At 55.4% G+C, this 27,362-nt stretch overlaps 2 protein-coding genes across 2 annotated transcripts in view; one reads left to right on the forward strand and one right to left on the reverse strand.

The window, feature by feature from the left end:
• cog5 (component of oligomeric golgi complex 5) overlaps positions 1 to 27,362 on the reverse strand; it is a 125,775-nt gene that overhangs the window by 84,535 nt on the left and 13,878 nt on the right. The gene's annotated exons all lie outside the window — the stretch shown is intronic.
• gpr22a (G protein-coupled receptor 22a) lies at positions 19,706 to 26,075 on the forward strand. The gene is made up of 3 exons (XM_035425288.1): positions 19,706 to 20,101; positions 21,511 to 22,646; positions 24,426 to 26,075. The coding sequence occupies exon 3, from the start codon at positions 24,430 to 24,432 to the stop codon at positions 25,726 to 25,728; it is 1,299 nt and encodes a 432-aa protein (XP_035281179.1). The 5' UTR covers positions 19,706 to 20,101; positions 21,511 to 22,646; positions 24,426 to 24,429; the 3' UTR covers positions 25,729 to 26,075.

Genomic DNA, 27,362 nt, shown 5'->3' on the forward strand with positions numbered 1-27,362 from the left:
AAATCACCAATAATGATTCAGCCTGGTACCGTACGAAAGCAGATACATGGTAATAAAACACAGCCCAACCCGAGCCGAACACAACATGTACCTTCCAGCCCTATCAGGTTTGGGTCAGGTAACCAGGCCTTAGCTTAGCCGCTTCCCGTATCAACACCTCAGCGGTGTAATTCCACTGGCATGCCCTGTGCCGTTAACGCCTGTGTGTCAGACAGTCAGCCATTAACACTCTGAACAGAATTCGTACGTCGTCTATCTTTCTCTCGTCCTGCAGCTGAAGCGAAGTGGGGCAGGTGCTGTACTCGTTCGCGCGAGCGCGGGTAAGACAAGGCTGCTGCTAGGCGTAGCGTGAGCGGAGAAGTAGGGGAGAGCCCTCCCTCTGGACCAAGCATCAACAGGAAAGCCAATCGCGGTAATGGGCACACACACATGCTGATGAGACATTAAGAGAGATGTGCTGAATCACTGTGGCTATTAAAGAGTGCGTGTAAGAGAAGAGGGCTCCCCAGGGTGCGGGTCCAATTCCCACTCCGAGAATCGCAACCCAGATTCATCTGCTGTATAATCCCTCCCCCCCATCGCCCCCCCCCCCCCCCCCCCCCCCCCCCCCGCCAGTGCGCGGCGAGCGTTCTACCACAAAGGTGCGCAGCTCGTCTTCCAGAGGAGCGCTCGGCTACGCTCCCCCGCCCCCCCTCCCCCACCTCCTCAGACCCCCCCGCTCCCCGCCAGGGTCCGTATGGAAATCGAAATGTTGTCCTCGCGCGTGCAAACGAACCTCTCGCAGGACCGCTACAGAGTCACGTGCGCGCCGCTTTGTTTTGGTTGAGGCCCGGTCTCCCACGGCTTCGAAAGCCTCGGTTGCTTTTTTTTCATTCATCACACTTCCCGTCTAACGAGCTCGATAATAAACACTTCACGCGTCACGCCTGCTGAGGTCCTAGCGCTTCCACAGCTCTTTGTACGCTGCACTGTTCACTGTGTATCTAAAGGAAAAGACGATAATTACAAGAAAAATAAATGAATTTGGCAATACCTTCACTTTTACTTTTGAAAAACTCATTTTGAACACCGACATTACAAGCACGGCTAGAACACTGAATTATCCAGGTGCTGGGGGGGGTGGGGGGGAAGTCAATACACCGCCTGCAGCTTGATGCATAAATCTGCTCTTCCTTCTGAAAATCGCAGACACACAATTACCAGGCCCAACCCTCTCCGTCTGCGAAAAGCGAAGACCACATGTATACGCGAGGGTGGCCAAACTGGACAGTGACAGCGTCTGCAGTTACAACACGAGCCTCCTTCTGACGGACAGCTTTGACTGCAAGTGGGCTAATGCTCAGCGTGCTGGAGCTCATTTCGCTTGCGCCTCGTCGGACAGGGGTCTGAGCGGGAACGTCCGAGGGAACGCCGCGTCCCGTCCTCGTTTCGTCTGCGCCCGGACGTGCGGACGAGGCTCGTTCACGCCCCGCTCGCCGCGGCGGGTCAAACGCTAACGGCGAAGCGTCAGTCCCGCCCCGTGCTTCAATGAACGGACAACTCCTTCCCCTCCTGACGATCGGCTGAGCTCTCTCTCTCTCCTCACGGGGGAAAAAGGACACCATCACACCTGCTGATAAAGGGAAGGGAGGGAGGAATGGAGAGGGGGATTGCGAGAAATACAGAAGGGAAAAGGGAAAAAAGGAGGGCGAGGAAGAAAGGCAGGTGACTCGGGAGGCTCGGGGAAGCCAGGAGAGTTTAGTCCCAGCGTGGGGAAGTGAAAAAGCCTTCCAAACGCTCGAGCGAGGCTGAATAAAAAAAGGCTACACGGTTTCCCCAGCGATACGGCGCGGAGAGAAAAACACATAAATGCACTGCACATTTCTGAGGGCTGGCTTTAAGAGCGGGAAACACGCCATCGCGTCTCCTGAAATGGAGCAGAAAAGGCAGGAACCTGAACGGCGTGGAGGTGGAGGGCAGGAACCTGAACGGCGTGGAGGTGGAGGGCAGGGGCCGGGGGGAGAACGGTGGTTGGGGGGGGGGGGGGGGTGGGCGAACGGACCCTGGGAGGACGCTCCGATCGGTAAGACGACTCACAGACCAGACACGAGTCTGCTGCTAAACGATCGAGACAAGAAAACGCAGTTATTTGAAAGAGCCAGGGAGAAAGCGCACCCTCATCGGGGGGGGTACAGGAAGTGGAGGGGGGGGTTAGATAGTGTTTAAGGAACTGGGACAATTCCCCGACGGTCAGCTGCAATTGCGCCCCGAAGCCAGACACCAGACGTCTGTGACAAATTCTGGGTATCAAACTGTAACTGCTTAATACGCAGAATAAAAAACAGAAATAAATGATGTAATAGCTGTGATGTGCCAATTCGCCGCTCATTGTGGCTGCTAATAGCACATAATGCATCTCTCTTTCTGAGTGCTGTCATTTCTGGCTTCAGACAAATTGAGAGAGCCACGCTCCCCACAAGCACCATTAAGGAGCCCCGCCCGTGCGCGAATGAGCCCTTTCGGATTCAAACGAATAACAAGGAAAAGAAAATAAAATAAAAATGAGCAGGAAAGGCGGGTGTTTGGAGATTAAACAGCAATGAACAACAACAACAACAACAAAATCAAAGAAAATATGACATGAATTTGACTTTCCCTGGGAAAAACAACTAGAGGATGAGATTGGATTGGGGTCAATGCCCTGGAAGGTGGACTGCTCAAATCACCAAAAGAAGGTCTTGGGCCTTCGACCAGGCCACAGGGAAGATAGTCTCCACCACCTGCTGGTAGGCTAGAGTATAGACCCCAAGGACCTGGGAAAGCCCATTGGCATAATGAACCCCATACTGGCATAATGAACCCCATACTGGCTCTGTGCATCCAGCTTCTTCCATTCACAGAGAGAGTACAGAGATTCAGGGACGTTTGTCTCCAGCACAGGCTGGATGGTCAGTGATCCTGAAAGGCTGGGGGCTCAATGCACAGCTGAGTCACGCCAAGGATCTGACCTGATACCATCTACAGCATCTCATCTTGACACTAGCTGAAGGGAAAGTGAGACTTCATAGGCTCTGTCATGGGTGATCACATCACATTCTTTCGAACGCAAGAACCAATAATATGACATCGTGCTCCACAGCTGAACATAACGATTGGTCCGAATCAGCGATAGACTGGCTGCCAGCTCGGGGGATGTAACCGCACATCAAGCCCCATCAGATCGCGATAGTGGCAGAGTTCCGACCGCACGAGCAACCTTGGATCCTCGCAGACGGGTGGACATGTGTTCCCTGCCCCAGATGGAGAGGCGGAGGTTGGGGGAGTATGGAACAACGCCAGTGTGGGCGCCCGGCTCTGCGAAATCCCGACAGAAGAGGACGGCGAGCGAGGGCATCCAGGGCACGTCCCGTCGCACGCTTTAATTAAGCGGCGTGAGGCGGGCCTGCATGTCGCCGGCGGTAACCGCTCGACCGGGCCCCATTAGCGATGCGGCGCGGCGCGGACGTTTCCCTGACAGGGCGAGGTGGGGGGGGGGCGGCCTTCCCGGCACTGTCCGCCGCTTCCCCGCGACTAATTATCTCCCGACTCCGTCCCTACAGATGCGGTGCGGGGGCGGCGGCGGCGGTGCTCGCTCGCTAACGCCCTGTCCGTTTGCGCGAGGTGTTGTGTTTGTGTGGTTCGAGGCGCGGCGGTCAATCGATAAACGGCGGGCGGCGAGAGCCGAGGGAAAGCGACTCTCGCGGGCTCGCCTCCTTAATTGCGCGGCGTTCAGGCGAGGCGTACAGGTGTCTCCGACAGCGGCCGTGACATCAGCGCTGTCATCGCAGCCTGGTTTGCGTTCGGCGATATCGGAGGAGGAGAGGGGAGGAGGGGTGTGAAGCTCTGCTGCAGTGACCAGACACGGCACTTCAGAGCACGCAATTCTGTCAGCGACATTACGCGCGTCAACAAGGGAACAATAAAAATCAAGAAGACATTAGTATTTATTTATCGTATCGAAGCGGTACGGCTAATTATAAGCCAGTCTCTCACTCGCTCTCTCAGACACAGACACAGACACACACACACACAGACACACACACACAGACACACACACAGACACACACACGTACACAGACACACACACACACGCACACACACACACAGACACACACACACACAGGCACAGACACACACACACACACTCTCACACACACACACACACACACACACACGCACACAGACACACACACGTACACACACACACACACACACACACACAGACACAGACACACACACAGACACACACAGACACACACACACACACAGACACACACAGACACACACACGCACACACACACACACACACACGCACACAGTCTGCGCTCACAGGAGTAATTAGAGAGCAGTCCTCGGAGGCAGTGAGAGGGAGCGGCGTCTGCGCCGGGCCTCATCCATCAAACGCTGTCGGCTCATCAATACTGCACAGGCTCCTAAAACATGTACACAGGCGCAGCCTAACCTGACGGGGCAAAATTCTATTTCCCTCCGCTGCCATAGTCCCTTCTTTACAGTCCTGTTAACGGACCGCGGTCTTCCAAACCAAGATGGGGCGAGAGACTCTGTAAAATAGCGGCTAATTAAACGCATACGCCGCGCTCACCCCGAGGACTGCACTGGGACAGTCTGTCATAACAAGTCAAAGTGGGAGGGGAAGCCCTGAGTGATGTGTGCGTTCGGGTGTGTGTGCGCGCGCATGTCAGTGTGTGCATCCAGGGATGTACGTGGCCATCCGCTGCCTGTTCCCTGTCCTTTTTTCCTCAGCATTCAGGGCTATATTTTCCAAGGGCATCAGAGGTCACCTGTGTGCCAACTTTCTGTGTGTGTGTGTGTGTGTGCGCACGCGGTGTGTGCTTGTGTGTGTGGGTGGGTGGCTGTGTGTGCTTGTGTGTGTGTGTATGCGAGAGAATGTGTGTGTGTGTGTGTGAGAGAATGTGTGTGTGTGTGTGTGTGTGTGTGTGAGAGAATGTGTGTGCGCGTGTGTGTGCATGCGTGTCAGGTCCGATCCCGAGTCAACACAGCTGTCGAGGCGTGACACAGGGGCGCTGGCGTGTCTGAGGTTAGAGCGGAGAGGGGCCTGACAGCACTGGGCCGCGGCCGCGCCGCTGGGGGGGCCTTCGACGGCCCGCCGCAGCCAGGCGGATGACAGGGAGACGAATGGGGCTGTCACACGGGGCCGCTCCGGAAGCTTCCGCGCCGGTCCGAGGACGGCAGGGCGTTTCCCCAGGCCCCGAGCGCTGGACTGACGCGGGGACGGACGCTTCCTCAGACCAGTACCCCAAACCGCTGGCCTTAAACGTAACCTTCGTGCGCGACCTTCACACTCGACCTTCGTGCGCGACCTTCGTTAGCGACCTTCGTTAGCGACCTCCGTGCGCGACCTAGATGCGCGACCTAGATGCGCGACAGCCTTGACGTGGCTCATCGTCACGGCGACCCCTGTTACAGCTCGCATTTCGTTTCTTCTCCTCGGGACCGAGTTCGGGACCGGAGGACTTGGGCACGACCTTGAGAGCAGCGCGCCCCAGAGGCTGGAGCAGGTGGAGAAGACGCAGGGCGGCCGGCATTTGGCCCGCGTTCATTCAATTAAGCATGGAGTTGGACGCCGGTCCAGAAAAGGGCTCCTGATGGAAGGGGGGAGGGTGGTATGCGGTACATGAACACCACGTTTTCATTTTTTTATACATGCAGGCGCTTCCAAAAGCAAGGGTGAATATTAATCAATTAGAACACACTTCAGCGAATTGGTGAAATAAAAAGAGGGATAAGAATCATTGCCTCTGTCACTGTGATACAGTGTCTTTATTTGAACAGATGAAACCATAGGGAGCTCACACACAGCTGTTCCTATAGCTCTCTTCCAGTACATCAATCTATCAACCCGTGAATGCTTCAAACCCTGGGTGATGCGCTAACCGTGGAGCAAAGCACTTCACAATAATTTGTGTCAGAACCACACGTCTGACGGGGTGAGCAGAAGACTGGTACAAATCCAAGGCGTGCAGGAGAAGCTCTGCAGAAGGAGGTCTACAAATTAAGGAATAAGGTGATGTAGTGTAGTGTGATGCAATGTAGTGTGTAATAGTGTGGTGTAATGTAATGTAGTATAGTGCGATAAAATATAGTGTGGTGTGATATAATGCAGTGCAGTACAATGTAATATAATATGGCGTCATGTAGTGTAGTGGGGTGTAATATAGTGTGGTGTAATGTAATGTAGTGTAGTGTGGTATAATATAGTGTGGTGTAATGTAATGTAGTGTAGTGTGGTATAATATAGTGTGGTGTAATGTAGTGTAGTGTGGTATAATATAGTGTGGTATAATATAGTGTGGTGTAATGTAATGTAGTGTAGTGTGGTATAATATAGTGTGGTGTAATGTAATGTAGTGTAGTGTGGTATAATATAGTGTGGTGTAATGTACTGTAGTAGTGATATAATATAGTGTGGTGCAATGTGTTGTAGAGTGGTGTAATATATCATCATGTAATGCAGTGTAGTGTGTAATAGCGCTGTGTCATGTAGTATTGTGTGGTGTGGTGTAATAAAAGTCTGGTGTAATGTAATGTCACCCTCCATCCACCCCGCACATCTGTCTATAACTTCAGGAAGCCAGTGGCCGCAGTGCCGCAGCTGAAAAGTGTTTGTGACCGTGTGACGGCCGCGAAGCTCGCCGCAGCCTATCCCCCCCCCCCCCCCCCCCCCCCCCCAGGCAGCCCCCGCCGTGGCAGGAGCGCACGCCAGCGGGGTCCCGTTCCATCACACTCAGCGGGGCGAAGCGAGCGGCCGTCTGTTTCACATGAATCATGATTACCTTCCGCATTTAACCCGAAAGACGGGCACCTTCAACGTATAACTGACCTGGCAACCAGCCAGCAACCCCCCTCTCTCCAGCAAACCGTTTAAACGCAGCAGGGCAATTATTCTGCTTTGAGCTTGGAAGAACTAGTCTCTTGATTAAAAGCCCCCCACCACCCCACCCCACCCCAACCCACACACACACAAAAAAAGAAAAATCAAGAAATAAAGTATGCTTGATTAATAAACATTAGGTGAAATGCAGCATGAAATCTACCTGTGAGGAAAATGTATTCAGGCAGAGACCAATTAAAAGGCAGCTCCTAAATGAGGCAGGAGAAGAACGCGGTGGTCTCTGTCGGTTCTGTCTCGCCCCGCCCCTCACCGAAAAAGAAAAGGGAAGGCGAATAACCCGAGATGTGTGTTTCTTACCCCCCCACCCCCACCCCCCTCAGTCGCGGCTAAATGTGCAATCTAAATTCGGTCCTGCGAGTCCTCAGCTCGGTGGCTGTAACAGCGCAGCCAAATTCATTTGCTGTCATCTGAAAGGACAGGACCATGCCGCCGCCGTGCTCTGTGTCCTTTCAATTTCAAAAAGATGTCATCAGAGGGAGGCGAGCGGCGCCCGGCCCGGCCGTTTACGCCTAAAAGGAGGGAAAACAGCGCGTCGGGTTCCGCAGATTGTCCCCGCGCCGTGCGCGAACGCTGTCGCATTCGCTGCAGGTGTGTCCATGTCTGTTGCACCAAAAAAAAAAAAAAAAAAAAAAAAAAAAAAAAACGCTGGAGCCATTTTAAGAAGCCCGGTGCTCTTCAGAGCTTGACCGTCGCCTGCGAGGCGGTTTGCCTTCCTAAGGACAGGAAATGAGGCGGCTGACTGCGTACCCTGGATAAATAACGGTGTCCAGGCAGTACGGTGCACCGTGTGAGAGAGACACAGACGCCCTGAGTAACAGCCACTATAAACGCTGTGCTTGCGCGTGTAGAAACCCGGCGTAGCAGCTGACAGACTTCAGCAGGAGAGAAGGTGTAACGGCCTGGAACGGGGATGGCGTTCGGGGCTGGGACGAGCGATTCAGAATGACAGCGAGCTAGGCTTGCTAGGCTCACAAGCTGTGTAAATGCACTCACACCCCCACACGCTCGCTTCAAAGGCAGATCTGAGGGGAGGGAAAACAAAAGGGGAGCAGGAGGAACAGGCAGGAGGAACACGGGGGCCCGCGGTCGAGCGGACCGTCATGTTCCGACCGCAGGGGAACCGCGAGGCGGGGAGCGCTGACCGACGGGTCCCCGTTTCACCCCGGTTCCCCCGGCCCCCGCTTAACGGACACAAAGCCCCACCAGCAGCTCCCTCTCACCCCGCTGGGGCGTTCTGCTCCCACACGGCTGCCGATTGTGTGGCTCTGGAACCCTGCAGCTCAACGGTCACAGAAGCGCAACATGAGCTGAGAAAAAGTTTTTGTTTTCCCCCTCAGTGAATCAATGGGCTGGTGCAACAATTCACGATTCAGTCTTTTAGCCGACGTTCTAAGCCAAAGTACACGTCAAATACCAAGTCATGGTGCATTCCTCAAGACAGATAAAAGGAGAAAAGCATTTTTTTTTTAAGAAACACAAGTACAGTTTGAAATGGTGCGCATTTAGAAGTTTGTGTAAGACAGTCGGCGAATCCCCCTTTTTGGCTGTTTGGGAAGGTCAGTCCTCCAGCGGGAGATGAGGGTACAGAAGGGGGGGGGTTTGTGAGGAGTGGTTGCCGGGGGGGACGGCCAGCTGGCGGGAGGATGCTGAACAGCGAGGTCTGGCTGGAGCGGGCGGTGCGGTGGGGTGCAGCCATTGTCTGAAGATGGCGAGGGGCAGCTCCGCTCCCAGCCTGGTATGCCAGCCCCGGCGTGCCAGCCTGGCGTGCCAGCGTGAGCGATTTGTGCTGAACGCGGGCAGCCAGCGGAAGCCGGTGAAGGGCGTTCAGATGCGCCGTGGCATGCGGGCATTCAGGCAGGGCGAGGGCCAGGCTGGCACAGGCATTCTGGACTAGCTGCAGAGACCTTATGGTACAGGCCCATAAACCAGCCAGCAAGGGCTTGGACTAGTAGCTGTACGACATATTTGGTCAGGAAGGAGCAGATTCTCCCGATGTTGAGACTTCCCTGATATATATTCACCAAGTAGTGTATTAACGATCACTAAATAATCACTACCACTACAGGTAAAGAAAAATATGGTCTATGGGCTCAAATTTATTGAGTGTTAGCGAGGAAAAACATCCTTCTTTCTGTACTCCAGTCTTTATGGAAGGAGGCAGAAAACAGGCGACCCGCGGTTTGACGGCGGCATTCTTCAGGGGCACGAAGCACCTGAAACTGATGACAAACGGGCCGCAGAACCAAAACGTTTATTTCGATACGCACATCAGCGGCCTTCGCCTCCGCGTGACCGGGGAACCATAACACGAGCGGGGGGTTCTGAGCACGGCACCGGGCCCCAACCGCTTCGCTTATAAACAAAAGAGCAGCCTTTTTCTCTCATCAATTAAACATCCTCACACAAACACCCAAAGCCCAGCCTCCCCCCCCATCCCATCCCCCCCGCCCCCCGAGAGCTCCCGGAACATTCCTCCAGTGCGCGGTACGGACCGCGCTCAGAGCTCTGGAGTTTGCGTCGCTCGTATTTTTAGCCTGGCGCTTAAGATGCACAAAGGCAGCGGCTTCCCTACAGCCGAATGAACGCACACAACCCGTTACAGGTAAGAGGAGCGATGTGGCGGGACTGAACAGGCAGCTATAGACGCACACAGAGAAGGGGGGACTGAAAGGCTAGCCTAAACGCACACAGAGCGGTGGACAGAGAGAGCCGCGGGTGCAAGCATGCGCGCTGGCCCCTGTCCTCCTCTTAAATCCCCCTCTCCTTTCTCCTTTATCCTTCCGGCTTAATCCCACCATCTTCTCTCATCCCCAAAAGCGTCTGCTGCCTGTTCCTTCACCTTCCCCTCTTCAGTCTTCCTCTCCCTCTCGCTCATCTTTGCTCTCCATCCCCCTCCCTGGAGCCCCTCCCTGTGCAGTGCTGCCGTCCATACGAGCCCAGGGCAGTCACACGGGGGTCCACAGGGAGCGAGCGACCCCCCCCACCCCCCCAGGCTCCTGGACGGGCGCCAGGTCGTCACCTCGGTCTGAGAGAGCATCTGCTCCAGCACTCGCCTGGGAAACTGAGCTCGAACGGCACGGAGAGCTGACCACACACACACACAAGCATGCACGCGCACGTGCACACACGCACGCACACCCACACACCCACACACCCGCACACACGCACACACGCACACACGCACACACGCACACACACACACACATGCACACGCACACGCACACACGCACACGCACACGTGCACACGCGCATGCACGCACGCACGCACACGCACACACACACACGCGCGCACACACACACACACGCACACACACACACACCTTAAGCTGCCTGAGCGTCTGCCAAAAGCCCGTCAAACACCAATGAAGACAGGAAGTGAACCAACTGCTCTCCCTTCTGCGACACCCAGAGAAATGCCAGCCCAGGCCAGGACGGGGAGCCAGCAGGAAGCCAGCTCCTGCGCCTAATTCCCTCCATCCTTCTCATCATTTACATTTCATTCGGCAAGTGTAAACACAAACTCTCCGGAGTATTCCGGAAGCGAGAGGGAGGCTTCTCCAGTCCCCAAAACGGGTGGTACTGCCATGTGCTTGTCCTTAGCCCACCTTCTTTTGTATTATATTTTACTTTACTCTTCTTTAAATACAACTTTATAAACAACAAATTCAGCCCCCCATTTATTTCCCCGTTTGGAATACCCCATCACATTTGCACACGATCCCATTGCTGTACACCCGTCCCCCGAAACCGATGGCGACGGAATAATCTGGCTTTAGCGTTTCTCATTAAAGGAGCGTTTCGGGCCTTGGCAGAGTCAGGATTCAGCTCTGGCCTCTGGGCTGCATCACCGCACGGGCAAGAAACAAATTAACCACCACCACCACCACCACCACCACCACCCAACCTCCTCCCGCCATATTGCATCTGTACTGTAAGCGTGACCGGATTAAAAACAGATGTTTCATTATCTGTGCGTGGATTACTGCCCAATCTACAACATCCAGACCAACACAGCAGGGCCTCAAACATGCAGTTGAGCAGAAAATATATAGAGGCCTTCTCCATAATCTAGTGATGTCACTGGAGCGGCAAAACAGCAGTACCTGCACAACACTGTATTTAACATGCACACAAGCATGACTTCATAAAGACTGTGGACTCAATCACATATTTTCTACTATGTTGGGCCAGGAAAAAAAAAACACTGACACTCTAGTGGTCATCACCCTGGGATACACTTGAGTTTCTTTCCCAAAAGGTATAACTGTGTCGGGTATACAAAAATCAGGATACAAAAGTAACGCAACACATACAGCTTCTGGTCATTCTTCTTGCCCTCAATATTTTGAACGTACAAACTAACCAGACTTCCTGTAACTATCCTGCATCTGTCGAGCCTGCGTGTTTACCCACTTTCTTCTAGCAAATGTTCTCTTTTCTTCTTTATACTGGATTCAATGGGAAAAAAAAAGATGCCAAGGCATGCTATCGAACTAGCGTGCAGTTCTTGACATTTATCTTCGTCTGTGCCAGGTTACAATCTGACCCGGCAGTGTCTCCCTGTCCCAGACAGAAAGCAGAGCAGAATTTTGGAAGCAAATGCTCAGTTTTTGTGGGTTCTTGGCAGCCCCATTTTTCAGCAAACTAAATGACCTGACCTCAGGGTGCATGAACTGGGGGATTCTGCACACATCCCAACTGCATGTTGGGAATTGTAGTTCAAAAGGAACACGCTTCGAGCTCTCTAGGGCAGACTGCAAACAGACAGCATTTTAAGCCAACTGTGAAAATTGAGAGCGAGTGACCGTACCAGGTTCTATCGCCAAGTGACACATCAGAAAAGCAATGGGTTTGAAGCCTTGAAGGCTGTAACTCAACAAGGCCACCAGAGGAGGGGGGGGAGAAGGGGGGGGGGGGGAAGAAAAAAACAGGGTGTAATCTGCTTCAGCGATGGAAACGGCAGGTAGCGGCAGTAAACTCCTTTGAAGCACGCGGCGCGACCTTAAGGGCTCTTTGTCTCCGCCTGGCTGTATGAAGCTAATGGTGTGTGCAGGCTTTGTGGGGCCTGTTCTCATGTGACGGGCCCCCACCGCCCCACCGCCGCACCGCCCCCCCCCCCCCCCCCTTTGGAAGGACAGATAACGGTTTGTTTTGAAGTCAGCGGGCTGGGAAAAGCGGCGTTGCCAGGGGATTACGGCAGAGACAGGGTGGCAGTCCAGACATGCCCAGAGCCGCTGAGAGGGCACGGCAGTTTATTTAAGCACCGCGGCTTTCAGAGGCAGCGGCTACAGCGCGGTCCCCCGCCAAATCCCTCCCGTCACTACTGTTCACCATGAGGGGCGCATGGTATTGTCCTGGGAAACCATTTGTAGCACCCCCCCCCCCTCCTCCCTATGTTACGGTTCCCGTGACTATTTGTTTACACAGTATTTACTTTATTTGATGAGCCTGATTCGCGGAGCCTCTGTCCTCGCTGCTGTGTGACAGGATGACGGGTGACGGTTGGGTCCCTGGTCCCCTCTTGTTTTAGATAACCCAACACCCCCCCGTCCTCCCCCCGCACCCCCCCCCCCCGGCCCCCCGGCAGATCCTCTCGTTCCCACGCCTCATCGCCGCTCTCTGACACTGCGAACGTAAACAGATGTTTGGCCTCCACAGGAAGTCCCTCGCTTCCGAGCAGCCTGTGGAAAACGGCGCCGGCCTCGGTCGCCGGGGGGGGGGGGGGGGGGGGGGGGGGGGCGGCGTTCCCAGGCGGGGACCCGGCCCGTCGCCGGAGGAGGCGGACGTGCGTCTGTCATGCACCCCCACCCCAGCCCCCCCCCGAGGTGTGGATCAGCTGTGGGACACGGCCCTGCTTTTATTCGTGCTCTTTTGTGCTGTCCCTATGACCCTGCGCATCACAGAACGCGGTCGTTATGAGAGGTAAATGGTAAATGGTAAATGGACTGCATTTATATAGCGCTTTTATCCAAAGCGCTTTACAATTGATGCCTCTCATTCGCCAGAGCAGTTAGGGGTTAGGTGTCTTGCTCAAGGACACTTCGACATGGCCAGGGCGGGGTTTGAACCGGCAACCCTCTGACTGCCAGACAATCGGTCTTACCTCCTGAGCTATGTCGCCCTCCTGAGCTACCTGTAGCCTAGAGTAAACCCGCTATCGACCAGCCCGAGTACTCCGTAACCTAGCGACAGAACGGCGGTACTAAACGGGAATGCGTCGAGGCGGAGTAAAAGAGGATGCGGACGTGCCACGCTCGGCCGCGCCCGCGCTGGAATTCAGAGCGGTGCCGCCCGCGGCGCGTTAACGTGCCCCCGAGCGGCGCTGACCTCGTCCGAACATGGCCGCACACAAGGGCGCTGAACGCTCTCGGTGTTGAGACGTTCCTGTCAGCCCAGCGAACGCTAAAACTGATCAGTGGAGAACACGGTGAGCGAATACAGTGACTGATGTCTCGTTGGGCCTCTCTTTGTTTCTACCTGCAGTCTTAAAGTTTGGAAACAAACGTGCGCACCAGAAAATCTACAGCCCCTCATCAGCAGGGTCCTCACTACCTATATCCATCACAAACAATACATCCAGTACAGCACAGCTGCGTCTTTTAAAGATCACACACCCGAAATATTACATCCTTTATGAGCACTGTAACCCATCAGCCATCACATTCATTATAAATCCCGTCTCTCACAGTATCCAGCCATGGTCTTTATCAACAGCTTGTCTCTTACAATATCCAGCTACCCCTTTTGAGCCACAGGATGCCAGCTACAGTAGGCAGCTACACGTTTTGCTCAAACATAAGTCCATTACAATTACATTATCCACCTGTACCTTAGATCAATGGTGGGTCTGATGGCATCAAGCTGCAGCAATCCTTTGGCAAAAGGACATTTATTGCAGGTTCTGGTTAGAAGCAGAATAGTACAGGCTTTAGAAAAAATGCCCATTACCACAAGGAACAACATCATCCTTCTCAACAGTGCCTGTGTATATACCACACTACATCAAATGGAATCAATTGCATTTGCATAGCGCTTTTTATAGAAAACTGTGACAAAGATGCTTTACAGAGTAACAGGAGGGCAAAAACCAGGCCTGAACCCCCAAATAGCAATCGCAGAAGGTAAAAAATAAAAAAAAACTCCCCAGTGGAGAGAAAATCCCTCAAACGGTGGTGAGAAAAAACTCCCGATGGGAAGAAATCTCAAGAGGAACTCTGTTACAGGAGGGAATCCATCCTCCGCTGGCCAGCCTGGAGAAAAGCAAAGGTATAATGGATGTAACGGAAATGTAATAAAGGATATATACATGTATAGTAAGGAGTGCTGTTTCGGGGCGGATGACATCCTCGTATCCCCCTTAGGTTGAGAGTGCGCACCCCGCGGTGCACAGCTGTCCCGCGGTCCGCAGGGACGGCGAACTGGAGCGCTTCCCAGGTCAGGACGAGGCCTGCTGGGCCGGTCTCCGGTCCACACGCGAAGGGAGCCTCCCCCAGGCGCTGGGAACGTGACCAAGAGCAGCTCTTCCACCGTCACACCGCACCCTGTCCTCTTCCCCCCCCCCATGTCTAATCTCCCTGCCAAAGCCACTCCGTTTATTTTCATCCGTCTTCAAACGAGAGGCGGTCCCATAAGCCCGCTTCCTGTGAGCGTGGCGGAAGAAGGGGCCCGCTTCCTGTGAGCGCGGCGGAAGAAGGGGCGCGGGACGCCGGGCGATCAAATCGAATCGGCTGATTCGGGACGGCTCAGGCATTGGGAAGACGGAGGGGCCTAATCCCGATATTCCCAGGCGCCGCTGCCGCGCTCGATCAGTCGCTACGGCTTCTTTACTTCACCGTCGCCGTGGTTTTAGCGCTCTACGGACCGCCTGCCCCCGTTGCCCCGCCCACGCGCGGACGCCTACGCTCAGGCGAACGCTCGTGCCCCCGCCCGTAATCACAGACAGACGCGCCGAGTCCATAAAATGGGCGCGAGCGAGGCGTTTCGGCAGAGCGGAGGGCTAAAGGCAGATATATGATGATGCGTGTGCAGCCGGGCACTGGGCTCGGACTGCGGCCAAGGAGAGTGTGAATCCTGAGAGAGAGAGAGAGAGAGGGAGAGAGATACTGTGAGTGAGAGAGGGAGATAGAGAGGGGGAGAGAGAGATATATAATGTGATTAAGCAAGAGAGAAGGAAAGGAAGAGGTAGATAAAGGGTGAGGCGGAAGGAAAGAGGAACAGAGGGAAACAGAGAGGGAGAGAGAGGGAAAGGGAAAGAGGCAGGTAGTGAGAGTGAGGAAAAGGGAGAGGTAGAGAGAAAGAGAGAGAGAGAGAGAGATAGAGAGAGAGAGCTGAAAAGATGGCAGAGAGAGTAGAGTATACGTGACTGTGTGCCACACAGCTCTACAATCCTCCATAACAGCAGGGTGGCAATGAGGTCACTGCCACTCCGACACGGACAGCAGCCACACACTGTGCCACCAGCTTGCCACGCCGGAAGACCCAGCCTCAGAGCCCTGACCGCAGCCCTGCCCGGTAAACAGGGTACACCAGCACGAAATGGAGATAAGAGCCCAAAACAGCCAAATACACGAGGCTGTAACAACCTCAGACATGCAGTATGGCACAATGTTTCCACAGGCCAAACCTGCGTCGAGCACGCTTCTGTATGAAGGAAGTAACTGGTCAGCGCTCACCCTCAAGGTGGAGATAGCAGCAATAATTTAGGATCAGGTGGCCAGCAGAGAGGACCGTTCAGGCGGGGGTCAGTGACGGCAGCGGACAGCGGCGGTCGTGACCGTGAGTGGTTCAGGTTAATATTGCCGAGGCGGGGGGGGGGGGGGGGGGGGGGGGGGTGGTTGTGTAGAGGGTCCCCAGCGAGAGTGGTTCAGGCGGTCACCGAGCGGAGATGGCGGCTGTAATCATCTCCCCCACACAGTTCTCATTCCAGCGCGCTGACCTGTCTGGGTCAGGCTGATCGTCACTGAGGTGTAACTCTCCTCTCACAGGCCCCACAGTCGCTGCTTCAGAGGACTCCCACCGTCTCTGTGAGCAGTGCAGCGCTGCCCAGTCCTGTTCCTGGAGATCGACCTTCCCGCAGGTTTTCATTCCAACCCTAATTTGGCACACCTGGCTCTGCTAATTAGCAGCTCGGCTGCTGAATGAGGTGTGTTTGATTAGGGTTGGAGTGAAAACTTACAGGATTATAGATCCACAGTAACTGGATTGGGCAGCCCTGTGCTTGTGTGTGACTGAGAGGTTTTGTGTACGTGTTTTGTGTGCATGTGTGTTCATGAGACAGAGACCTTATTACTAGTGAGCGTCCACATAGTCATGGCTGCTATCTCGAGTGTTAGTGAGGATTCATTAGCAGGCCTGAGAGGCAGGCAGGCCAATAGCTGCCCGAAAGGGGCGGAGCTTCACATGACAACATCCCCTTCCTGGCAAACGACAACGAGCGCGCAGTCACACACACAGAATGACCTCCAGGAGGGCACCACGAGGGAGATCCTTTGCCCCTCCCCTCCCCTCCCCTCCCCTCGGAGCCAGACCGCGGCTGTCACGGCTCCGCCTCCCCTCAGCCCCCGACGCTGCGGAGCGTGGCGTGATTTAAACAGAACAGACCGCTTGAATATTTCAAACTAACAGCTCCATTTAGCGCGCGACCCCGGAGCGCTAATCTAGAGCGATCGCGCGCCTCCCGTCTCTCCCAGCGTTCCGGCGGAAAAGGGGCGAGTCCTCAGGCCCAGCCGGGGGCTTCCGGGAGCCCCCCCTCCCGTCCGCGCGCTCCAGTGCTGGAGACGGAGGGAAAAGCCGGAAACCCAGCGAGCGCAAAGCGTTTTCGCAACGTTGCCGCCGTGTACTGGTTATAACACCGACGTAACATTCCAGTGACGTTATGAGAACATTTTGGGTTGGTTAGTTAGGAATTAAACATGGCTGCCCACTGCTCTACAGCACAGCCGGAGTCCGATTTAGCAACCTGCTCGGGTATACACGGGCCTGCTACGCTCTGAGAGAGAGGGGTGAGAGGAGAGAGAAAGAGACAAAGAGAGGAGAGGCAGAGAACAGAGAGAGAGAGAAAGAGAGAGAAAGGGCTGAGACAGAGGGAAGAAAAAAGCACCAATACCAGACCGCGGAGTCTGGGGAACGCAGAAAACAGGCCTGAAATATTAATGCCCGCATGAAATATTAAACCGCATTCTCTGCCGAACGCCGCCAAGTTTGGAGCGCAGTCCATCGTTCACCGCTCCCCCCCCCTCCCCTCCCGGCCCCCACCGTTAAAAATGGGAACGGGCTTTCAGACGGGCCCGTCTGCTCAGAGCCGTCACATCCGCGGCCGTTTAGTTCCCGCGGGGAGCGGAGCGCCCCCTATAGGCCACGACAGGCGGCAAACTGTAGCCGCAGGAGTTAATGTGATAATCCACTGAGGTGATTACGCGATGAGCGCTGCTTCTTCCCTTCCCTCTGAGAGAGAGACAGAGAGAGGGAGGGAGGGAGGGAGAGAGAGAGAGAGAGAGATAGGGCGAGAGAGAGAGAGGGAGGGAGGGAGAGAGAGAGAGAGAGAGAGAGAGGGAGGAAGAGGGAGAGAGAGAGAGGGAGAGAGGGAGAGAGAGAAAGAGAGAGGGAGAGAGAGAGAGAGAGAGGAAGAGTGAGAGAGAGACAGTCCAAGTGGCCGGCCTACACGCCCAAACCCAATCGAAGGCCTTTTTGGGCGCTGCTCAGTGGGCGCGTGCGAAACGTCCGCCGCTCTCAAACCGAGAGCTCCTTGGGTCGCCACGGCAACGAAAGTGAGACGGAATGGAACGCCCCTCTGTCACACACGTTTGCACAAGCACGCATGAATGCACGCACACACACACATATGCACGAGCACGCATGAATGCATGCACACACACACGTTATCTAACAGGCAAAACACACACAAACACCTGTGTACAATCAAGTCGTGAACCAAACAATGGAAAAACACTCAAACAAGGCTGCTCTCACCTCAAGTTGACACTTGCGATCTAAAATGATCTCTCCTGTTCCCTTGCATGGCCTCTAAACTACTACGAGGATGTAAGAATCCCTGAGGGAGTGCATTTGTCAACTATTTCCATTTGCTATATCCATCCATCCAATCTGACATCACCTTCGACACGTTGTGAAACGTCAGCAGAAAAATGCAAAAATATGCATACTCACGCACGCAAGCACACACACACACACACACACACAATGCTGAAGAGACACTGAGCCAGACAAAACGGGTTCGCATCTTAACCACGCTTTAATTAAAGAGCTGCAATAACTCACTGCGTAATGACCTGTCCGGACGCAAGTGCCGTATCTCATCTTTTCACGACGCGAGGGGCCATCTGCGGCTTTACCTGCCCCCGGGATGCACACAGCGCATGCTACAAGAACAACAAGAGCACTGCCCAGGGCGCAGGCTAATAGATACAGAGCAACAGAGGACACATCGGGGGTGAGTTATGGAGACGTAAAACCTGAGACCCCGCACAGGCACAGAGGCTAACCTGTTCATTAGCATGAACACCGTGCCGCTAGCCAGAGGGACAGCCGAATCACACAGTCCTGGAAGTGACCTCTAGACCTGGGTCATAACAGCAGTAACGTTAATACTGTCCAGTATCAGCAAGAACACGCATCTCTGAGGTGAGGCATACTGATATGCTTTGCATCTTGGATTTTTTTTTTGTTGTTGTTGCTTCAGATAAGACCCGCCCCTCTCCTCTGTCACCCTGTCCGGCAGGTGGATTCAATTTAAGAAGCCCAGAGGCAGAACAATGTGCTCGCATTTAGCAGCATGACAACAGCGGTATACGGAATTTTTTTTAATGTACGAAGAGCGAAAGGCAATGACACGAAGACACCCCCCTCCACGCCCCCCACCCCCCCCCCCCCCCACCTGACAGGGCTCCTGGGGGCCCGTTGCGGAGCGCGCTGGCCAGACCCGCGCCGGCCCCGGGGCCCTGATTACACCGCCAAATGAGGCAAATAAGAAGGAATGGCCGACGCCCGCTGCCCCTGTAATCCGACAGGGAAACGTAATTAAAACTATCAATCAGACGCTCTCTCCCTCCCTCTCTCTCTCCCTCTCCCTCTCTCCCTCCCTCTCTTTCTGTTTCCTGCATGAAAAAAACATCTCACTCAGTCCCACCCCCCTCCCTCAGTCAATCCCCCCTTTTTTTTTCTCCTCCCACCACCACAGGGAAACATTTCTATTTTCGCCCCGCTCATTGCCATTAATATTTCACGCACACGTCCAATAGTAGTACCGCTGCTTTTTTCTTTTTTTGTGTGTGTGCGCGTGCGGCACTTCCTGCTGCTCTGTAATTGCGCCCGTGTCCTCATGCTGCGTCCGGGAGCGGGGGGGGGGGGGGGGGGGGGGGGCGGCTGGCGGGACCCTGCGTTGCCACGGCGTTAAAACCCCGCCAAGCGTGTCAGATCCCTCTGTGGAGAGATCACGGCTGGGACCAGCCCGGGGGGGCTGAACAAAGGAGCAGGCGCTGCGGGGAGGAAAGGGTTAAGCCCATTACAGGGGACCAATCAGGGCAGGAGAGAGCACTGCAAACCTCTGCAGTGAGAGAGAGAGAGAGAGAGAGAGAGAGAGAGAGAGAGAGAGAGAGCAAGAGAGAGGGAGAGCCAGTGAGTGAGAGAGAGCAGGAGAGAGAGAGAGCCAGTGAGTGAGAGAGAGCAAGAGAGAGAGAGAGAGAGCCAGTGAGCGAGAGTGGGGAGAGAGAGAGCCAGTGAGCGAGAGTGGGGAGAGAGAGAGCGTGTGACAGAGAAAGAGAGAGAGAGAGCACCCGTGAGAGAGAGAGACAGAGAGGGGGACGCAGAAGCGAGAGGGAGAGTGTGAGAGAGGAGGAGCGCTAGAGCAGGACTGTCAGTTTCTTCCGTGGCGCTTTCTGCCGGACGCTGCGTTTTCGGATAGCTGGGGAGCGAGGGACTGCTGGAGAAGCGGCTGTCATACGCACTGAGAGGATATTCGGCTCAGCCAAGGAGCGCGAGACACCCCTGCCCCCCCCACCCCCACCCCGTCCCCCCCACGTTCCTGGAGGCTGCTACAGCCAGGGGGGGTGCCCAGGTAAAGCTGGATGCTGAGAGGCCAGAGACCGGGCTGCACTGGACAACTTGGAGCCCCCGAAACATCTCGCCTGAAAGGTAACAGCCCTCCCCCCGCCCCCCCCCCCGCGCCCCGCGCAGGCAGCAGGGAACCAGGAGCTCGCTCGCGCTCGCTCCGACGAGCTGTTTGGAGAGCGCTACGCGCCGCGAAAGCCAAACATCGCGGCGCGCTGCTCAGCGAGCCGCGAGAAGAGCAAACGCTCGGCGAGCGGCGATAGCGCTAATTAAGCGCGCTGCACACAGGTGTGCCGCGTTCGCCCGCGCCGGTCGATGTGTCCGCCAAGCCTGTTTCTGCTTGCGCTCGGCTACAAGTAGCCGATTTTCGTAGGTGTGCTAACTGTGCCGCTCGGTGCTTATTTATTTGCAACTGCTGTCCGCTCCTGTTTCCGTCAGGAGAGAGCCGGGCAGAACGTGCTTCGATGTTTCAGAGAATGCTTCTCAGAGATTTGTCAGCGCGGTGTTACTGTAGCTGCTCTCGGCTGGACTCTTTCGCTTATCACCACGCATTAGTCACGCCAGATCAGTGTCAACAGACCACTGTCTGAGACACGGTTTCTTCATCAGCCGTTAATCCAGACCACGTCGACAGCTCATAAGAAAAGGCTGCGACCCCAAAGGGATGAAAGTTTTCCTTGAGTTAGGAATAAAGAGACGAGCTGCGACGACCGGTCAGAAAGAGAAGCGGTCCGATGTTGTGCGTAGACAGAGGCAGCGCGCGGTCCTTACTGCTGGAGTACGATAACCACCCTGCTCTGAGCTCCAGCGAGGCGGCGGGGGAGGGAGGGCAGGGGTTGGAGAACAGTCTCCGTGCCAACGTGTTGCCTGGTGATAGCCTACCGCCCGCTCGTTGGTGAGTTTATCCGGGAAGTTCAGAAGCCTGGAGCGCCGCTGGCCGCGCAAAGCGGCATCAGGAAAGCAGGCTGTTCGCCAAACGGGCGCTCCAGCCGGGGGGGGACTGGGTTCCTGCCCTTTGACCTCACCTTTACCCCTTTAACCCCACCCACCCAAAACCCCCCTGTCCTAGTCCAGGGCACTCTCCTCCTGGTTGGTCAGGGAAGTTCACGTTTGCTAGCGTTTCCCTGCGCTGTGTGTGGAGCGGGGCCCGGGCCTAATCTCTCCTGAGCCACGCGCGAGGCGGGAGGGAGGGAGCGCGCCCCGCTCATTACAGGAAGCGACAGCAGCCTGGTTTCAGAGAAACGGGCAGGATGTCGGGGCGCGCGCCGTCCTGGGCTCTCAGCCTCGCTCATTAGTCCTCGCCGCGCGCCCCTCTCCTCGCATGACAGGTAATTCTGCACAGCGTTCGCCTTCTGGGGCCGCGACCGCGCTTTCCCGGGTCCCAGAGCGACAGGGGTGTACAGCATCCAGGGCAGCCGTCAGCTCCCCTCCAGACAGGTTGGCTTTAACTAACACTCCCCCCTTGTCTCTGCCCCCCCCCCCGTGCTCTGCAGGACGTGGAGGGCGGCGTGACTGCGAGATGGACCAGCGACGGACGTCGCGGTCTGCGGCCTGGCTCGCCTGCTCCCTCTGCGACCGGAGTGTGATTCACAGCGCCCCCTGCAGGCTGCAGGGCTAACGGACCCGCTTTTATCTCCACCTCATCGGGATGACCTTCCACTGAGACCTTTGCGCAGGCACACGCACAGCCCGGCTCTCCCCACGTCCTGCCCGGCTGCAGGTCTGTGGCTCTGCTCTGCCGTGGAGCCAGAGCGGCGGATTGGTTCTGATTTACACTTGAAGGCGGATTTGTACCCCCGCAGCGGGTGACGGACCCTTCTGAGACGGGGGAAGGTGACACAGCGAGAGCGAGAGGGGTCTTCCATTAGCGAGGGACCCTCGGAGGACCGGAGCGCGGACGCTCGCGTTCTCTCTCACTCGCCGAACCCGCGCCCTCACAAACGCAAATCGTTTCCATCTAAGCGCTCGCGGAAAACCCGCGGCTCGGACCGCGCGGCAGCGTACGAGGGCACAACCCGTTTTTTTTCCCCCGACGGACCGGAGAGAGAGCGGAGATGTAAAAAAAAAAAAAAAAAAAGACAAAAAGAGAGGGGTGGTGTAAAGGACAAAAAGAAAATAAAGACACGTGGATACTACAATGCGCGTTTCCCCAGAGTGCTCTGCGCCTGCCAGTTCTACAGACCTTCGGCGGCCCGGTTGGCCGGGAGTACGGAGCGCTGGTAAGCGGGAGATGGCCCGGACAGTCTGCTCCTGATTCGCCTGTCCCTCCAGCAGCTCGCGGCAGCCAAAACAAAAAGGGGGGGGGGCGTCGGAGTTCGCGCTCTCCGCCCCACGTGGCAGCGTTCCAGACGCTGCCTCTCGACTAGCGGAGCGCGGCGCGGCGCGGGGGCCAGATAGCTGTCCCCGAGGCGGAGGGGAGGCGTTCGGAAGGGAGGTCGGCTGTGGGCGGAACACGAGAGGGCGTGCTTGCAGAGCGGAGAGCAGAGAGAGAGAGAGAGAGAGAGAGAGAGAGAGAGAGAGAGGGGCACTGGGAGAATGCTGGGATCCGATGACAGTCTCTCCGGACCAGGCAGCCGCGGCTCGGCCCCACTGACAGGCTCCTGAGGCACAGGCGGCGCTCGGGGGAAGGGTAAGTCGCGCGGCCGGGCGCGGGGGGTTGGGAGGCAGGGGTGGGCGGGTTAGTTACAGTCCCAGTGCACCTCCTTCTCCTGTGTGACCTTCACTTGGCAACCTCTTCCTCTGCAGCTTTAATGCAGACCCTTTCATCTGCTGCACCTCTTCAGGCTTAATAAAGTATGTCTATTCCACTGCACCTCCTCAGACTTCACCTAGTACCACCAAACTGCTACATAGACCCAGCCTTAATAGAGTATCTCTACTCCACTGCACCTCCTCAGACTTCATCTAGTACCACCGAACTGCTACATAGACCCAGCCTTAATAGAGTATCTCTACTCCACTGCACCTCCTCAGACTTCATCTAGTACCACCAAACTGCTACATAGACCCAGCCTTAATAGAGTATCTCTACTCCACTGCACCTCCTCAGACTTCATCTAGTACCACCAAACTGCTACATAGACCCAGCCTTAATAGAGTATCTCTACTCCACTGCACTGCCTCAGACTTCATCTAGTACCACCAAACTGCTACATAGACCCAGCCTTAATAGAGTATCTCTACTCCACTGCACTGCCTCAGACTTCATCTAGTAGCCTATATTCAATGTGCTGCACCTCCTCCAGCTTCATCAAGTTTCTCCCATCTGCTACACCTCCTGCTCTACACATTATGTCCACACCTTCCTGCTGCATCTACTCCTCTGTACACCAAACCAAGCATCTGCCACCTGCTCAGCCTCTGCTTCTACGCTTTACCCAGCACCTTCTCGCCTACACTCATTAGCTACCCAGCATCTCCTCATCTACACTCATTAGCTACCCAGCATCTCCTCATCTACACCCATTAGCTACCCACAGCACCCCTTCATCTACAGTACACCTTAACCATCACCTCCCATCTTCCCAGCCTCTTCCTCTCCTTCTCTACCCTGGATTAGACCTCCACTGCCTTCCCACCACAAAGCCCACATATCACAAGAGACCTCCCACACCTGAGAAAGTTCCATATGAACTCTGCAAAGAGCAGTCTGAAGCATTGTGTTACACAGTTTACCCAATATAATCCCTCAAATTGTGATTTTATTTATAGAAATAACCAGTGTGCATCATAACACAAGTGTGCTAAAAATAGAATAACATTTTCTTGCTTTTGATAAATATTTCAAACACGCCATTCCCATCCCGTGTCATTTGGCCGCAAAAAGTTTTCCAAAAACCGAAACAAACCCTCAGCTTTTCTACACTGAAAATGATCAAAGGCAGTTTGGCTGCAACAGATACATTCGTGTAAAGGCAGAATAGCACTCTATAGGCACAAGTAACATTTTCCTTGATGGTACTCAGTCTTTCGTGGCAGCTTAATGTTGTTGAAAGATTTCCACCTGCCCTGCGGTCAGAATGCAAATAAAGGTGATCCAACTAGGGATACAAAGGATGCCTTTATGCTCCTCCTCTCTGCAGCCCGTACGTCGCACTGACTGAAAGCGCCCGTCACTCATACTGAAAGCTCAGCCTGCGGAGAATTTCCAAAGTTGCTGAGTTTTAGAAATTCAAAAGCAAAAAAAAAAAAAATACCTAAGCAGTCCACTTTTAAAACTAGAACATCTTCTTCCGCACACTTGAAAATTCCCCGCAGAGAAAGGATTCTATTAATTCCGCCCCCATAAAAACAAACCAAGCGTTCCAGTTATAGCCTAGACCGCTCAAGATTCGCAAACGTGAGGAGGACAGGTATGCCTGCGCCTTGCCAACCTGACCTCCCTCCACCCGTCTTCTCCCCCCCGCAGGATAATGCATATCCCCCCCGTGCCTGCAGAAGAAGTCACCATGAGCAACGTCACCGTCCGTGACAACACCGAGTCCATCAGCCAGGCCATGGAGGCGGCGGCGCCGTACCCCGTCAGCTTCCAGGTGTCCCTGACCGGCTTCCTGATGCTGGAGATCGTCCTGGGCCTGAGCAGCAACCTGACCGTGCTGGTGCTCTACTGCATGAAGTCCAACCTCATCAACTCCGTCAGCAACGTGGTCACCATGAACCTGCACGTGCTGGACGTCATCGTGTGCGTCTGCTGCATCCCGCTCACCATCGTCATCATCCTGCTCTCGCTGGAGGGCAACACCGTGCTGGTCTGCTGCTTCCACGAGGCCTGCGTCTCCTTCGCCAGCGTGGCCACGGCCGCCAACGTGCTGGCCATCACGCTGGACCGCTACGACATCTCCGTCAAGCCCGCCAACCGGGTGCTGACCATGGGGCGGGCCGTGGTGCTCCTGGGCGCCATCTGGGTGCTCTCCTTCTTCAGCTTCCTGGTGCCCTTCATGGAGGTGGGCTTCTTCAGCCAGGAGCGCTCGGACCAGAACGGGACGGCGGCGGCCGTGGTGGCCCACACCAACCAGTACTACACGGAGCTGGGCCTCTACTACCACCTGCTGGCCCAGATCCCCATCTTCTTCTTCACCGCCGTGGTCATGCTCATCACCTACTCCAAGATCCTGCAGGCGCTCAACATCCGCATCGGCACCCGCTTCCACGCCAGCCAGAAGAAGAAGGCCCGCAAGAAAAAGACCATCTCCATGACGACGCAGCAGGAGGCCACCGACGCCTCGCAGAGCAGCGGCGGGGGGAGGAACCCCATGCTGGGCATGCGCACGTCCGTCTCGGTCATCATCGCCCTGCGGCGGGCGGTCAAGCGGCACCGCGAGCGGCGCGAGAGGCAGAAGAGGGTCTTCCGCATGTCGCTGCTCATCATCTCCACCTTCCTGCTCTGCTGGACGCCCATCACCGTGCTCAACACGGTCATCCTGAGCGTGGGCCCCAGCGACCTCATGGTCAAGCTGCGGCTGGGCTTCCTGGTCATGGCCTACGGCACCACCATCTTCCACCCGCTGCTCTACGCCTTCACCAGGCAGAAGTTCCAGAAGGTTCTGAAGAGCAAGATGAAGAAGAGGGTGGTGTCCATCGTGGAGGCCGACCCCCTGCCCAACAACACGGTCATCCACAACTCCTGGATCGACCCCAAAAGGAACAAAAAGGTGACTTTCGAGGAGAGCGAACTGCGACAGAAATGTCTCTCCTCAGGAGACGTGGAGTAAAGAGACAGACTACTTTCTCAAAAAAAAACTAAATATTTTAGAAAAATAAATAACAATGAAGATAAAGGACAAATAATTCACTTCAGGTACACAGAAGACACGTGATTAAGGGAACCACTTGTCCAAAGCAGTTTGTGTAAATATGAGTGTATCAAATGTACAGAGTTATCAGAGTGGGATAATTTATTACTATTTATTGTGAAAACAAAAACGATAGGTTTCATAGGATGGCACAAAATATGCTGTACATATTGCATGGCTTTTTGTAACAGTAACAATATACGTTGTGTATATACCTTAGACGTGTATATAATATATATGTACATAAAATAGACACCTAGGCACTACATATCTGTCCCTTTATAATAAATAGCCTAAAACAGGGAAATGCTCTGTGTCGCGTCCACCAGCGTTTTCTCCCCCCCCCGCTTTGGCCTGACCTCTCCCCACTGCGGAGGGCCGACCGGCCCACGCGGCCCAGATTGATTGCACCGTCCCGTCCTCCCGGCGGCGTCTCGGCGGACTCGTGAATCAGAGCAGAAGGATCTCCTTGGGGCCTCGGGACCAGGAGTGTGTACTCTAGGAGGGGAGGGGGGGGGGGGGTAGCAATGACGCCCCCCCCCCCTGCCAGGGACTCTCCGGTTAGGGCCCCTCTGCCGACGGTTGCTATGCCGCCGCAGCGCTGCGGAGCTGTGCAGCAACCGCCGCTCCTATCTCGGCGGCTGACATTTGTAAAAACGCAGAGCCAGGAAGGCCTGCTTTATTTAAGCCTCACCCCGCCTCTCCAGCTGGCAGCGGAGGGGCCTGCTCTGATAGGGGCCGGGGCACGCGCCCGCATCGTAGCTGTCGGCAGCGAGCGGCGGCTCTTGAAGAGGTCGACCCGGTCCTCGACACCGCAAAGTGGCCGCGGCATTCCAAGCGTTTGACCTTGCCGGCACGAAGCGGAGGGGGTGGGGGTGGAGGTGTTTTTAATTATCAAGTGCATGCAACGCCCAATAAAAGACCGAGTAATGACCCGCGCCGCCCTCCCCCCCCCCACCGCCCCCCCCCCCCCCCCCCGCCGCCACAGCCATCTCAATATATCAGCCCATCAGACGGCGGAAGGTCGTGCGTTTCTGAGAAAACCTGCGCAGTCACAGCCCTCGTACCCGCGCGGAATAACAATGAACGGCATCCGCTGAGGCCGTCTAGACCTCCGGGGGGGGGGGGGGGGGGGGGGGGGGGGGGGGGGGGGGGGTGCGAGGGGGTGGGACGGGGGACGGCCTATCAGGGCGTCTCTAATGTCGCCCGCTGTCCCGTTCAGCAGGGGAACGCGCCGGCAGTGGCAGTGACTGCAGTCATATCTCAGCGACACGCCGCTGCTCGATTCGGCTTCTTTTATTTACTTTAATATATTTTCTTTTAATCTCCCCCATCCCTCATACGAGCGGGGCAGCCCTCCCCTCACGGCCCCGCGGAAATACAGCCGTATGAATGTTTTATTCATAGAGAGACCGTTAAATATTCACAAGCCGTCCGTTCTTTCCTCGCACAATGAAAATATCCCCCCCCGCTTTCCATCAGTCTTCTCTTCCTGGAGGGGACAGGGTGAAGTTAACGGAGCTGTGAGTGGGAGTTGGGCAGGCCTCTGTGTC

This window comes from Anguilla anguilla, chromosome 7, assembly GCF_013347855.1.
Source record: "Anguilla anguilla isolate fAngAng1 chromosome 7, fAngAng1.pri, whole genome shotgun sequence".
Lineage (NCBI taxonomy): Eukaryota > Metazoa > Chordata > Actinopteri > Anguilliformes > Anguillidae > Anguilla > Anguilla anguilla.